The sequence below is a fragment of the Paramormyrops kingsleyae genome, chromosome 23, assembly GCF_048594095.1.
Source record: "Paramormyrops kingsleyae isolate MSU_618 chromosome 23, PKINGS_0.4, whole genome shotgun sequence".
In the NCBI taxonomy this organism is placed as follows: Eukaryota; Metazoa; Chordata; class Actinopteri; order Osteoglossiformes; family Mormyridae; genus Paramormyrops; species Paramormyrops kingsleyae.
Window position 1 is genome coordinate 18328383 of NC_132819.1, and position 16234 is coordinate 18344616.

General features: G+C 46.5%; 1 protein-coding gene across 8 annotated transcripts in view; it reads left to right on the forward strand.

The window, feature by feature from the left end:
* The first annotated feature begins 377 nt into the window (after positions 1-377).
* nfatc1 (nuclear factor of activated T cells 1) overlaps positions 378-16234 on the forward strand; it is a 54165-nt gene continuing 38308 nt past the window's right edge. For 3 of the 8 annotated variants that reach the window (XR_011984885.1, XM_023828187.2, XM_023828197.2), the window contains exons 1-4: positions 1267-1768; positions 5050-6079; positions 7598-7757; positions 15723-15925. Coding sequence is in view for 7 of the 8 variants with exons in the window: in XM_023828187.2 (XP_023683955.2) it covers positions 1645-1768; positions 5050-6079; positions 7598-7757; positions 15723-15925 (1517 nt within the window). In the remaining variant the exon portion in view is untranslated. Of the gene's footprint in view, positions 395-1265; positions 1769-5049; positions 6080-7597; positions 7758-13295; positions 14454-15341; positions 15459-15722; positions 15926-16234 lie in introns of those variants that run through there. The other 5 variants (XM_072705441.1, XM_023828179.2, XM_023828213.2 and 2 more) reach the window with 5 other exon arrangements.

Consider the following 16234-nt stretch of genomic DNA (forward strand, 5'->3'; position numbering starts at 1 on the left):
GTTCTATCAATGGTGAATTTGCCCTCGATTTCTGGGGTTTTGAGCTCTAATGAATGAGTGGAAAACAATATAGATTCATGGGGGGGGGGGGGGGGTCATTGTTCAGATTCACTGTCTGGTGAGAAAACATCTGTAAAAACGTTCCTTTCAGTGCCTTGCAAATGTCTTCATACCCTTCCAGTGCTGTCCAATTCTATAAAACTGCAAAACTGTGTGTGTGTGCTTTTTTTCTTTCTTCTTCTTCTTCGCTCACTTCCTAGGAAGCCTCGATCTGCAGACTCGCCCGGAGACTTGCTCGTGGACAGCAGTCTCCAGTCCATTCCTGACACCTGGTGTGGGGTGAACGTCACGCTTTGCAAACTGAAGGTCCAAGACTCGCTCTATTAGTGCTCAGGTGTGATCATCAGCACTTTACAACTGATTTACCTGAAGTTTTTCAAACGGATTTAGAGATGCGGGGTCTGAATATACACTATCGTGGAATCTTCACAGTTACCGTAATTGCAACCATGTAGCTACAGTACAGCAAACTATGCTACATATATTTGTTTTTATTTGGAGTATAAATGCTTCTGGTACTGGATTGAATCTCGGTGTTCACAGACAGGCTGCTAATGTGACGGTACTGACAGGAAGCATAAAAACTGGTTATTGGACCTATTTCATTGATTATTGTCAAATCTGGGATAAACTTTCAGGATGTCTGGATATCAATATCACAAGTGCACCTACGCTATTATTTAATTTCAGATGTATTAATATTAAATGTTTGTTTGTGCTGACATTCCTCCCAACCTCAGTAATAAATAATCAGACTTGATTGAGCCGGTAATTTAAAAACCAGTGGCCTGTTATTAAGGAAAACTTTGCTCAAACTATCAAAAAATAATAGTTATGGTTCCTTATAAAAAGCTTTATTCTCTGAATGTGTAATAGTATGTTTATCATTGTCAGTCGTTAGAACAATAATTAGTATAGATACTACGTCATTTATAGTAATCCAAAACATGAGCGCAGAAATTAATCTACATTATTAATCTCTCTTTATGTTTCTGTGTTATAAATGTATGCATAAAATATGTTTTATTTTCCGGCGTTACGCAGCAAAGACGGTAAGTGATTTGCTCCAAACCTCCAGCAGAGCGCTTGCCTCACAGCCGAGCTCCCACATCGCAGCCCTCTGAGCCGGTCGGTCGGCAGGGGGTGAGCGCGTCACCGCCGGAGGGGCGTAGCGCCGCGCGGGAGGTGTTTTCCAGCTTTATAAAGGCGGCTGTCCGCGCTCCTGACAGCCTGTGCGTCACTTACACCCAGGGACGCCGGAGGGAGCGCGCGTAGAAACCATCCCATGTCTGCCTGCCTGCCTTTGAAATAAACTTCGCTTCTATTGAAAAGCTCCCGATATAAGCTTTTATCGTACTCTTACTTGGATTGTGTCTTTCTGTATCTAATCGGTACGCGTTTTATTAATCACTCAAAATAGTATCTTGGTTTCGAAAACCTACTTTTTTATTTTTATTTTCTTTACTTTTCCGCTCCATAAATACCAGTAAGGGGATTTGGTCCCGCGCGTTTGCTTCCCAGAAAGAGGACAGTTTGATATTATCAATATTGCTTCATATAAAAAGGAGACTTGCTGCTTGTTGAATGCAGGAGGATAGGTGCCTGGGAATCTCTCCGAAGTCGGACTTGCTGCCGCACGTTTTCCCTGCTGTGGGGAGAAAAGCGCTGGGATTGCAGTTATACCACAACATGAAATCCGCTGAAGAAGGTAACGCTTATTTAAGTCTCGTCCTTAATGCCGCTTCTCGCTTTATTTATATGCTTCATGCAGTGTGTATGTGTGTCTCTAAAAAGTGTTTTTTTTTGTGTGGAATTCATTGAATTCATAACACTGGTATGCCCACCCTCCCTTCCCACTCTCTCAGGATGCTTTGGTCTCAGGAAAGTATTCTTCAGGTGGTAATTGTTCTTCACATGTGGCTAACTTTAGATCCGCACTGGGGCAGTAAACTACATCCGTGCTTTATCCTTTTTTAGTTATGACGAACGTTATCGTTATTGTTGTTCTTATAAGCAGCAGCAGCAACAACTGTAATAATAATAATAATAATAATAATAATAATAATAATAATAATAATGGGTGTTGTTGTGTAAGATGCAGGTAGGGATTCCTGTCTAAATAAACTGGTCTTGATCTTGATCTTGATCCTGGTCCTGGTCCTGGTCCTGATCTTGACCTTGGTTCTGGACCTGATGCTGGTCCCAGTTCTGGTCCTGGTCTTGGTCTTTGGTGACCCACTCTTTGCTGGTTCAGGTTCCACACAACGTCTTAAACATTTAGACCTGATTGACCTGACAGTTTGAAATTGATTTTCATTATAAAAATCCCGGAGTTGCAGATTTTTTTAAAGAAAACATAAAAGTGCTAAAAGTCAGCTGGACTTTATCTCCGTCTCTTAAACTCCTCAATCTACCCATGTTACAACATGAATCAAAAGAAGTCTTATTAATTACTTAATTGAGTAATGTCTTGGGAAAAAAATCTGTACTATAGCTAACACTTTCTAAATATGTGAGCGGACTGTAGAGGCACAGATGTTAAACAGTTTCTTTGTTATTGCTATTGATGGATTACCAGCAAAATGTTTGCCAATGTCTTCCAAACTTTCCGAGCCTCATTGCTAAGCTCTATCTCAATCAGCAGCTCATTTGAGCGCAGTTACTTAGGAGCCCAGCTGGGGAAGCACAGGTCTCCACGACCAGCGCAGGGCAAACCCTGGAATAAATGACGTGAAGCAGGGGTGGCCGAAACCAGTGCACTGGCCACCAGTGGCACAGCACGCTCCCCATATCCTGCTGGCTTCCTGTATAAGTGGTGCAAACGTTCAATGGCATGTTTCTGATATATATTTTTTTTTACTATTTTAAGTTATCAATTTTACATAAAAAGCAGTAAGCATGGGAAATCTTATTATCGTTGTGATATTCCACGATCTTGGCCAGAAAGGATGGAGTGATGGACGGATGTTATATTACCCACCGGCTTTTTAGCATTAAATTTGGGAGACTTGAGGAATATCCTAATCAGTCAATTCAAATCATTAAAAAAAAGATTTGAAAATGTTTTGAAATGTGTACTTGTGTCTTAATTTGACACGATCTGCTTCCTCAAACTATCATTTCTAGTCAGCGGAAGGGAAGCTGAGGTGGATCTTGTGTGGTTTGGATGTCTCTTGGATGATGCGTGCTCCGTAAGTGATATCATGTGTGAATGTAGTGGGACGCTTGCTGCCGTAGAGTTACAAGGGATCTTTAACTTCTGTGCTGATGTCATGGGCTTTGCGGCTCTGCTGCATGCCTATTGGTTCCTATTATTAATTCTGGTCTTGGTGAATGTTGACTCGTGAGTTCGGTAATGGGTTGCAGACTGGAGTCCAGGCGGCTGGGGGCCGTTCAGGCTGAGGGAGGCGAGTCGCTGCTCCACGTTCCCGTCGTGCCCCCCCACTCCCGTCCCCCCCCCCCCGTCCCCCCCAGCTCTCTGTGGTGCAATCTCCCAGCACCGTGACCAGATCGACGTGGTCGGCCGGCTCCTCTGCCGTGTGTATGTGCAGTGTGAGCACACGGGCCCCGGGGCTCTCGGATCCTGTTACGCCGAAAATCTGATGGCCTCCTCAGACATGCAGAGCCAGCCCAGAACTTCCCCCACAGTCTAGTGTTTCTGGAATGGTTCTTCTCAAGACCCACTGTGCAGTTTCCTATTACAGCCTGCGTGTGGCATTAGAGACAACAGATATATGATAAAACGCTACCGATAATTATAACACGGTGGCATCTGAGACGTGTGGTTAAGATGAACAAATGGCTCTCTTTCCCTGGGGGAGTGATTGTGTTATCATGCAGACCTCGAGTAGTGAGGCGTTTCATTGAGGAGGCTCCGCCTTAAACCTTGTGTTTCCCAGGTTACGTTATGGTCCAGTGGCGACCTAATTGGATAAGTGGCTACTGAAATTTGCTCGTTGATTATGTATTAATGATACTTGGAGGGAATATCTGGAGATGATTCAGTGTGGTCTGCTCACCAACCGTGAACCAACAGCATAACGTCTCTGTAACCACAACAACACATGACTCTTTAGGACTCTGAAGTGTGTACGATGTGTGTTTTGGTATATATAACTGATGGACGTTTTTACCGGTTGTACAGATTCCTTCGCAGCCGGTTTCCTCAGAATTTCTGATCTGAATTTCTGATTTTTCACTTTTAATCGTGCAGTCGTGGACACCTAAAGTCTCATAAGTCATTAGAGGAATCTGTCGGTCCATCACTTACAAGCATTGCCATATCAGCCACTGCAGATATCCTGTTATATATCAAGCAGTCCTGTGTTGCAGGAAATTTGTTACTCTTTGAGAAATAAACTGACAAGAAAGTACAGCATATTATGCACTTAGGCTGATAAATATTAATGAACAAATGGGAAACAATTCGGAAAAGATCTTTACAACTTAAGGGTACAGATGATGACAATCATCCAGAATAAATGGTATTTACTATACTCAGCATGGCCTGAATGAATGGGATGTATATTACTAGTAATTTACACAGAAACAAGAATGAGCATCTATTAAGTACATTGTGTGCCTTGAGGAAGAGGTGTATGAATGGTCCCCATGAATGGCTTTATGATATTATATCAGCTTGTAATATCTGGTAAGTCTCCTATCGGAATGTGCGTACCGCGGTGCTCAGGCGTGAGGTCAGGCGTGAGGTCAGGCGTGTTATCGCCATGGTGAGGTGTCTGCCAGGCCCAGATAATACAACCTCCAGCAGACGGGGCAGCAACAGACTTCCAGCAGGGATAAAAGGACGCGACTCCGTGAAATATGAAGTGCCGTCGACGTCCTTATCTGCTTATCTGAGTGTTTCGGGGGGTTTGGCTGGCTACTCGCCGCGTGGAGAGCCGTAAGATGTGTGTGGAAGTGTAAAATGATTATTTTTATGGGAAGGTCTTTGTATCCCATGACACGTCCCTTCTCTTTGCGTTTCAGATGCCTATAACTGTGCTCCGAATGCCAACATTTCGCTGCCGTTCAGTGTTGGCAGCTTCCTGCCCACACACAGCCTGCAGTATCACAGCCTGCAGACCAGTCCCGTCATCTCCATGCCGTCGGGCCACCAGACTGGCTATGGCATCAGCGAAGATGTCGTGCCCTCGGGGTACTACCTGTCCCCCGGCGCCCGTCCCAACGGAGCCCCAACCCTGGAGAGCCCCCGCATCGAGATCACGGCCTACGGACAGTTCCCCGAGGACGAGTCCGAGGAGAACGACGTCCCCGTGGGGAAGCGGCTGAACTCTGTGGTGACGCTCACGCTACCCAGCGCCGACGGCTACCGCGACCCCACCTGCTTGAGCCCCGCTAGCAGCCTGTCGTCCCGGAGCTGCCACTCTGAAGCCTCGTCCTACGAATCGGGCTTCTCTTACAACTACGACAACTCGCCGGCCACCTCGCCTTGGCAGTCACCCTGCGTTTCTCCCAAAGGCTCCTCCTCACTGCCCTCCTGCGCCCAGCTGGGATCTCCCCAGGCCTCGCCCTGCACCTCCCCTCGCACCAGCGTCACCGACGACAGCTGGATGGGCCTGCGCGGCTCGCGGCCGACCTCCCCCTGCGGCGGCAAGCGGAAGTACAGCTTCAGCGAGCGCCCGGCACCGTACTCGCCCAACCGCTCGGCCACGCCCTCGCCGCGGACCTCGCCCCGCGTCAGCGTGACGGACGACACTTGGCTGCCCAACACCAACCAGTACACCAACTCCGCCATCGTGGCGGCCATCAACGCCCTGACCACGGACAGCGCCGTGGATCTGAGCGAAGGCATTCCGGTGAAGTCTCGCCGCACCAGCCAGGAGCTCTGTGCTGGCATGAGTCTGAAGGTGGAACCAGGAGAACAGGAGCTCGGCCTGGGAGAACCTGTCCAGGATGACTGCTCCGGGCTCCGCGCACCTTTCAAGAAGGAGAGCTACTGTGGAGGGTTCCTGGACGTGCCCCAGAACCCCTGGTCCAAACCCAAGCCTTACGTCAGGTAAAATAATCCAGCTCTGCTATTGACGTAGTAGGAATTCTGGGATAGCATGTATCCCTCTGCATGCTGGGAAACGCTCCAGGTTCACTGTGACCCTATCCTGGATTAACGCTCACAGAAGATGCATGGGCGGTCTTAGTCATGGCAGAGGACAGGCACGAAATACCGCCAACAAAGTATCGCTTTTTGAAAGGGTCGGTTTCTGTGTTGTGTTTGTTCGCCGTAGATCTTGAAGCCGTTTCAGGAAAGCGAATTTCAAGCCAGGCAAAATGAGATCGATGTCACGGGTAAAGCTTTTCTCTTTAATGTTACGTGACTGGCTGGCCCTGTGAGCAGTGGGTGTTACTGGCACAGCTGTAGCTCCTTACCGCTGCTTTAGCGTATTACTGCTGAGCCTCGGTGAGCAACTGGAGCAATAAAGGTGGCTAGAGCCATCATCACTTACAGGCACTGATTACCAAAATATAAAAATTTAATAAGTATATATTCAGGGAATTATTCTTAACTGAAAATGTCCTATAATTATAATACATGAAATGCAATTCTACTTCTGAATATTTCATAAATCTGGAATTATTATTAGTTTTTAAGGTGCTCGCACATGGACAAACATAATATTGAATAATATAACAAAATATATTTTTTCTGTTTTTACAGTGCATAAGAAGTGGTATATTCTGTTTATTCTGTCTCAAGGTCTCTGTTGACCCTTTAAGAAAAACCAATGAAGAGATCAAGTGTATTTAAGTGGAAGAAAATGTACTTATTTCTATGGTTTGTAGCTATTAAATCCCAAAATAAAGTCAGAAGCCCATGTTAGTTATTGCGAAGTTCTAAAAAATGGTTCTCTGTGGAAATCATAACATATAATCAATATTTAATGGAGGACTATAGCATTACATGTACAGAGTGTTATGGGACTGGGCCAAAGATACACACATGCACACACACTTCCTTTTATGAAAAGTTTCTGTTTACCTTTTGATGGCCATTATCCTGGCACATTCTATTGTCTCCCTTTGGCCCGTTATCCTGGGAAAAATGAAACTCCTGATGATGTTAGAGGCAGGAAGTGGGGGGGGGGGGGGCGACCGGCGGACAGGCGGAGCGGGTCGGATGGGTGTCCGCGTCACCCGGCGATCTGTGACCCGGCCCATTCCGCTGGACTCTTAATGCCACAGAATTCTCAGGCAGGAGATGAAAAAATAGAAGCATTTCACCTAGTCAGCAAATTCACAAAGGATATTAATTCTATTTATCATCTGACAGCATTTTTATGCTCAACAACTATACAATACTGTGAAGTTACTGTACGCTCTCGTATTATACTGGTCATATTTTTCTTGGATATTCCCTTGGTTAAATTCTCTCTCAGGTTGTGGGATTGTGTTTTGCTGTAGCAAAGAGAGACATTTTCTTTTCTTTTTTTGTCCTATCCGATGTGCTTTGCCCTCACTTACTTTTCCTGGCTGCTCACGTTGCTCTTCCTCCTCGTCCTCACTGGTGTCCCCCCCGCAGCCCAAGCCTCCCGGCCCTTGACTGGCAGCTGTCTTCGTGCTCCGGCCCCTACAGCCTCCAGATCGAAGTGCAGCCCAAGTCGCACCATCGCGCCCACTACGAGACGGAGGGCAGCCGCGGGGCGGTAAAGGCAGCGGCCGGGGGCCACCCCGTGGTGCAGGTACTCGCCGCCCCCCTACATCCCGCTTCACACCTCAGCCTTTTCGACCAGGCTGACCCACGACTGCAGCACCGACCTGAGAACTACAAGTTCCCATCTCGTTATGTTTACGACGTGTCGCTAATGCTAAGCTTTACGTCAGGTTGGTAGATCTGGCCAGGAAAGCTCCCGTGCCGCCACTGCCCCCCGACTCTGAGGCATTCCGCGATGAGGAGGGTCTGCCTGGGACAGTCCAGCTGCTCCTCATATCTTCTCAGGCACATGCAGCACTGACAGCCTTTTGTATTGTGCTTGGCAGCCATTAAACAGCCCGCCTTGATTAAACGAATACCGATCGCATGATATCCATCTGAATGCTATAAAAATAGACAGAAAACACTGATATAAAAGCTGATTGAAGCCACGATACATTTAGAAGGTCAATTTTGCACTTGAGAGGGGCTTCATTGCATGGATGTGTAGTTTATACAGTCAAAGGCATCATCATTTTGCAGAGGATGAGCTAACATTTATATCGTAAGCTCCTGATTGGCTGGTGGGACGGCTCAGCACGTGAAAGTGCGTTCCGTCGGTCACATGGCGCATAACCACGCCGCCTACCGTTCGAGACAGAGACCCTGAGAACCCGGCGATGCGCTGTCTACGTGTCTTTGGCGTGTGGTGGCTTAGCTGGTGAAGTGCGCAGAGTTGCTGGCCTTACGCCGTGCTCGTCAGTCTGAATGGGGCTTCTGGGGGGCCTCTCAGCACAAACGGGGGGGGGAGAGATTAGCCTGACGGCGGGAGAGCGACTGAGACTTGTCACGCCGCCAGCTCAAGATAAATCAAGTGTCCTCTCCCACGGACGGTTTGAATTATGCTCCTACTAAGTGACTTTACAGCAGCCTTCTGTGGGATAAGTGTCGCGCTGCATAGACTGGAGTGTGTCTGTGCCGGATAATCAGCGTCTGATTACGAGCCAAGCGCTGACGTTTCCGTTCCTCTGATTCTGTGCCTTCTCTTGCGTAAATTGTCATCAGAGCGATTCTGTCTTTTAAATCAACACAATACTGACTCCAGAATGTTACATTTTCTGGGGTCAGGGAATTGCACAGTGGCAACAGCTCCCGCCTTTGACTGTCCGTCAAGCGGCCTGCCGCCCAATCAGAGGCTGCCTGGCCTCCGCACCACATTTAACCTGGAAGTGTTCTGTGATTGACCTTATTTGTAAATTAATGAGCTAACGGAGGAAGGTGGAAGGCAGACTGGGAACCGATGAGTTATTGCGGCATTGTTGCGAGAGCAGGCCGTCGTGCCAGGCGACTTGGAAGCCGTTCTACCATTTCTAAATGATTATGGGATGCCATCAGCATGCCTTTGTGTCGTACCCAACAGCCTGCGCCGAGTTTTAAATGTGTTGGACGATAATGAGCTCCAGGCCTGAAGAAGTCAGCTGGAGGAGATGCTAACTAGGGAGTGAGGGCGTGGAGGAGCAGCGGGCACCTGGAAGGAGAAATGGACCCCTGGATGGTATAGAGTAGGGGGCCTCTGGATGGTACAGAGTAGGGGGGCCCTGGAAGGAGCAGTGGGCCCCTGGATGGTACAGAGTAGGGGGCCCCTGGATGGTACAGAGTAGGGGGCCCCTGGAAGGAGCAGTGGGCCCCTGGATGGTACAGAGTAGGGGGGCCCTGGATGGTACAGAGTAGGGGGCCCCTGGATGGTACAGAGTAGGGGGGCCCTGGATGGTACAGAGTAGGGGGCCCCTGGATGGTACTGAGCAGAGAGCATCTGGAAGGAGAAATGGGCCCCTGGAAGGAGAAATGGGCCCCTGGGTGGTAAAGAGCAGGAGGCCCTTTTGATAGTACAGAGCAAAGAGATCCTGGATGGAACAGAGTAGGGACGGCACTGTCACCTGAGGCTCTGCATCCCAAGGTTCCCCTTGTCCCTCCCACCAGGGCTCCCACCTGTTAAGTTCTCCATAATGTGCCTCCATTGATTCCAGGGATAAAAGAGGCTGCTTACTTACAGTAAGGTGCTTTTGAGAGCAGCTTCCAGAAAAGGCCATGGATTTAGCTTCCTGAGGAGCTTCCTGCTGGATAATCGTGCATCGATACTCAGAATCTGTAAGTTCTGTAGGTGCTTCTCCCTGCCCGTGTGCCCCTTTGTGCCGGCAACACCCACCTACCATAAAGAAGTCCATTTCTGAACGCCCTCTCTGACGATGACATCATAGCTGGCGGCATCCTATCGAAGCCTGCCGTCTGAACCGCACGTGTCCCTGGCGAGGCGAGCGAGGAGATGTTGGAGGCGGCCCGGAACAAGCCACAAAATCATGGAAGGCTCCGGATCACAAGGCCGGCCTTGCAGCAGACGCTCAGAAACCGCGCCCCTCCTTGGCAACCCGCCAAGCTTACCCCTAGACTTCCATCGTCTATGGATGCACCTCCCTCACGCTGTAAGGCTTAGCTCCTCTTTTATAGCACGGCCCAGCGGACCGCAGAATCATTATGGCAGTGGCAGACGTGGTGCCCACACTGGGGATGAAGTAGTCTCCTCCTACCACAGTTATGTTCAGTGTCTACGCTCTGGTTTCAGCCTTTCTCGCCAGAAGAAATGTCCTTTCCAGGGGATTCTGCTTCACGCCTGAAAGGTTTTCTTCTCCCTTCATGACGGCGACGGACCCATGATGTGGCGAATTGGCTATTACTTAATAGTAATAATTATAGTAATTAGAAAAACAAACGTGGAGCGCAGTCAGAGGACCGAATCTATATATAGAACACAACGTTCTTCGGGGTGCCTGTTTAATATGGTTGAAATTTGAGTCTTTTTTTTTCATTTGTCTGAATTGGCACTTGCGTAATTTCATGTGTAAAATTACACATGGAAAATGCACCAGTACAACAATGGACCTTGTCTGTGCGGAGAAAGATGTCCAGCACAGATTATTGAAGTTGAGGGAATTGTTTGTGGGATTTTCAGCGGTACGCTAAGCTGTGAAACGCTAGGTGAGGTTGATCAAAACAAGAAGCCCTTCAGGTAGTCCTAGTTTCAAAAGCATACTTTTTAAAAAAGCAGATGAATATTGTATGCACAACATTAGATTTTTCTAGCTGATTTGTACAGAAAGGGTTTGGAGGTCACCAGGAAATGCTGATCATTATGCACAAAACACATTTTCCTCAGGGTGGTTTGCTTTGGTTGTTTTCTATGTTAGACATGTAATGTGGGTTTGAGGCGGGACTTTACAGAGGGGCGACAGGAGCCCAGGACAGGCAGAGGGGGCCATGGGGATGAGCTGGGGAGGCTCATGGTTTCATTTTGGTCACCACTGTGCCCCGTCAGCGTTTGCGGGAACATGTGATAGGCAGAAAGGCTTAACCCCCCCCCCCCCCCCCCGCCCTGTCAGAGCCCCGCCACGTGGAGCCAGGAATCCACACATTCCTCTACATGGTGATAAATTGGGCAGGGTGGAGGGTGAGTGGGGGGGGGGGGGAGTAGCCTCCCAGCATCAACCCAGCTCACCATTTTTGGTTCCCAGAACTTTCCAGGAACATTATTTTTTGGTTATGGGAACATTCCCTGAAGGCTTGTTTGGACAATGTTTCTGTTTGGTTGTAACGTTCCCCTAACCACTGCAATACAAGATACCTTTGGAAAACCTTATCACAACATTCCAGTTAGATTGTCTATAGGAACGTTCATGTAACGTTAGAGTTTTTAGGTCCTGAAATGTTTGGGGATCCTTCTGATGCTTAATAATCGGGATCACTCTTACTCTAAATGTTACGAGAAGGTTTTTTTCCAAACTAACCATAGGAGAACCATTGGCTAACGTTAGCTGAATGTTCCATGTTTGCTGGGAAGCTTGCCTGCACAATTTGAGTAAACCACAGGACAAGCGTTGGTCTTAAATGGAAATGTAGTTTGACGATTCTGAAGAGCACCGTAATGAGGAAGACGAGGAGCTGACCACCTGCCGGGGCCACGTCCCACTAAGTGGGGGAGACACTTTCCGCTAGTAAGAAATGACAGTTACTATACAGCCCAGCTTTCATCTAGAATGTTCTGCTGGGTCTTTAACTTGGATCCAGTAGCAGGATCCCCCCCCCCAGTGTATGAAGAAGAGTGATACATCTGGATCATTGTTAATCAGGAAATGCAAGACAGGACCGCATGCGTCAGACTAGTGGAACTGGCTGTTATCCATATGGAATGTAAAAGTTTTCAGCTGTTCAAACTTTTAAAATGACACTGATAGAAAACTTAGTTAATGATATAGAATAATGTTCAAAGTAGCTATTATTACTGAGGCCTCAGAGCACTCATACATACGATGTGTCTGTGTTATTTTGTGTGTGTGTGTGTGTGTGTTTGTTCTGTATTGTGCTATGCTGATGACTCCCATGTTGCTGGGACCCCTTTTAGATGTGGATGTAGATATGATGTCTTCATGACTTCAGGTGTTGTTGGTTTGTGGTTTGGTGTTAAGAGGTCTGTGCAGTTCAGGCTGCTGACCTCACTGGGAATGAAGCCACATGTGATGTGTTGGTAAGTGGAAGAGGCTGGCAGACTTATGATGCAACCTTTTTTAGTTTTATTGTTCATCTGCTGACAGAGATAAGCTATAGGTACCTTTTCATGGTACGGACCCCGTGATGTACATTTCTATATTTCACTTGTATGACTGTGAGATTTTATTAGTTTATATTAGAGAGTAGATTTTAAAAGCTAGCTGAACATATATTTCTTTTTGCATTCATATTTAATATGTGGTGAAAATTCATTACTCGACAGGACATTTTAAAGATGATGTGGTGTAATACATACAATAACTACTCACCAAACTTTAACTCCGCCTCCCAGCCAAACAAGTTAAATGTTCATTAATTACATCACTAGTTGCATGTGGTTTGTGTTGCATGACTGATTTTGTTAAATGAATACAGTATTTTTACTTTTTTTGATGGACACACTGTTTGAATTAGTCACAAATGTAGCTTTCTTACACTCCGCTTTAAAAATACACGCATATTCAAACTTAATTGAGTGTAATTTGTGGGATATGATTCAGAAATAAGCACCTCTTTTTTCACAACAATCTCACATGTGGTCAAAGGTTCCCTTTGTTCACTACCCAAAATGTCGTTCTTGGTTCCAAGGCTGAGTTTACGTTTAACTTGCGTGTTTAATGGGCCTTATTTACCCCCAATTTTCTTAATGTTTTGGCTTAGAGTGCATTTCCAACGGTTCTCACATATGTGAACAAATTTAGAATCTGAGGATAATTACTGTGAACCACGTTGCTCTTCCCAGATACATTTTGCTAGAAGCTTCCTGCATCTTCCTGGTTCACTTAGTAATCACCACACAGGTATCTGGCACCGCGGCTCCAAAGAAAAGTTTAGCCCTGCCAAATAATCCCCATTTTCCCCCGTGTTGTACTGCTTTCAGACAAACTGTTTTTGAACTTGCTGAATCATTCTCAAGCAGTAGTTGTAACTTTTTCTTTTTTTTTTTTGTCTTGGCTTAAAGACTGTTACCCATGATGCCCTATTTTCTGTGACACCTCTGGATTGCTTGTGCCATTCCCTGGCATGAACTAGACACTGCGATGCGAGAGGGACTCTGGGGCGTTGTGGTCAGGGAAACAGACCAGAGCACGGATTTGAAACCAACAGAAAGGAACATCTCAAGAAGAGTTATGTGTCCCTGTTATCATCCATTCTTAAAACTCTGTCGTGGGACCAAGAAAATTACAGTATGAAGATGGGATTATGGGATTTCTCATACAAATGGATTTGGAGGAAAAAAATAAGCAACCTGTAATTATGGCATTTTATATTTAATGTTCATTCCCACATAGTAGACAGTCCTTGGCGTAGAAGGAAAAAAATGATGAAACAAAATCTTGAAGAGGGGCTCTGTTCCACAAAAGGCCCATTCCGTCCATGTCCAAGGACACTTTTCGCCCATCAGTGGTTCTGACAGTTGAGTGAGACTTTATGGTTCTTCACATCATACATGGCACATGTGTAGTAAGATTCTATGTTAACCTTTCAGAAGTTTGGTTGTATTAACGTTCCCCTAACCACTGCAATACAATGAACCTTTGTCTAAACATTACACGAACGTTCATGTAACATTAGATTTTCAGTTCCCAAAACATTTGGGGATCCTTCCGATGCATAATAACCCACAGCAAGCTGCGCTTTTCAATCAAGCTGTGCAGCAGTGAGCTGGCTGTCGTGGTCCTTGTGGGAAGGGAAGATGGAGTCTGATCCGATCGGTGCGCAGGGCACGCATTGGGGGATACGTGGCGTGTGACGGAGCACGAACTTACGAGGTTAAGCGCTGCCAGCTCGTCAGCGGCAACCCCCGCTCTTCGAAGTCAGCGTAGTAAAATAAATGGATCTTCTTCAGTCGGCGTGAAGCTGTTTTTCTATATGCCACTAGATTAACACCAGCTTTGTCCTACTTTCCCAGCGTTTGGCTCAGACGCCGCCGGAGGACGCAGACTCGCATCCGCGTGTTTATTCAATTATTGGCGTCATTTTCCAGCCGGAGCAGGAAAACGCCAGCGCTAGGCTACGCGGCAGGCAGTTAGCGGATGCCGTTCACTTTGCCAGCAGATGTTATAGGTACCTGCGTATCTGCTGATACCCATCGACACCACCACACGAGTTTTACATTCTTCAGTCTTCCAGTCTGCCATCCTCTGTAAGTTGCGGACTCACTCAGTGCTGGATGGTCTCTCCTCCCACCTTGAGCGTCTCCCACACACCCAGCTGCGGAGCTTTTCCTCTGTGCCGCACTCCTTACTCACACATTTCCGAGTCCCGTGTATCTCTGTGCAGCGGCTGTTTATATTAGTCCTCTGAACTTCATATTTTGTTTCACTATATCATTTTTTCATATTTGAATGTCATAACCCTAACCCTATTTTTCATTGTTTACGTTCATCTGTAAGTTCCTATATATAACCCCAGAAATGGTTAGTACTGCGATATTATCTACTGTAATTCTGTTCATTTTATTATGAAAGCCCATTTGCAGTATATACAGTTTTGAAAGCTTTGAAATGAATAGGGCTGTTTATCTGGGCCAATAATAAACAAACGTCCATGATTTTGACTTGTTCCTTCTCACAGTAGCTGCTTACAATGCTTCAAAATCTTAGATTAACCACATCTGGCTGTAATCCAGTCAGTGCCCCATGTGAATGGTTTGGGCGGCGCTCATTGTATGTTGATAAGCCATATTTCCCATTCCTTTCCTGTTATTGGAGGTGACAGTAGCTGTTAAAGGTGATATATCAAAGGAAATCACACCTGCTTTTAAACTGGGGCCTTTTATCTCAGTATGACATGGAGGCTGGCTCCCGGCAAATGCTTTCATCATACATATTCTTTATGATGTCATAATGAAGCAGGTACAGTTTTTTGGGAAGCGCAGGCGAGTGTTTTACATACACTTCGTATGCAGTGAGGCCTGCAGAAGGTCGCCATAAATTGCTTTCAAATAAACAGCTGATTTAAGCAGGCAGAAAGGAATATCCTGTAACGTTAAAACATGTATGTTTCTATTACGTGATATTTCCCTGTAAAGGAGGTGTGACACGGCCAGTCCACCATTCGCCTGAGTTCATTCAGAAAATTAAGATGATATTTTGGTGCACGTCTGTGAATAAAATAGAAAAGACAGCCTGAAATATCATCAGATGCTGTAAGTAAAGTCAGGAACTAGATGTGGAAATATTGTACTGAGTAGCTTGTTAAACGATTTCTTGAAATCACTTCTAATGAATGCAGTCCTTCTTCAACTTTCCATTGCATACTTTGTTCTGTAATATTTGGACTTCCATATGTTCAAAAATCACACTTATTAATATGAATAAACTATACGGCGTGTGGGTATGGAATAACCTTCATCTTACATAGGTGTTAAAGATCACTGATCCTCATCCTGACCGGTCCTGTCTGTCTTCAGCTGCACGGCTATATGGAACGCGAGCCCCTGACGCTGCAGCTGTTTATTGGCACTGCCGACGACCGCCTGCTGCGCCCCCACGCATTCTACCAGGTGCACCGCATCACCGGCAAGACCGTGTCCACCGCCAGCCATGAGGTCATGCAGTGCAACACCAAGGTGCTGGAGATTCCCCTGTTACCGGAGAACGGCATGCGTGCCATGTGAGTGTCCCAGCCGACCTCCTGTCTCCTGCCTGCTTCTGTCCCATTCTGTCCAGTGTCCACCTGACTTGTTAGGACACAGAACTACGTCACATGTGCTTATTACCAAGAGCCAGCAGGTGGCCTAGTGGTTAAGGATTTCTAATCTGAAGTTTGTCTGCCCAAATCCCTGAATGGTCCTAGTTACAGTCCCAGGGTACCCGCAGTCATGGAAAACCTGGGAAAGTTTTGGAATTTTGAAATAATTTTTCCAGGCCCTGGATAAGTTTTGGAATTTTTGGATAGAGAGGAAGAGTTTTGGAAAAGTTT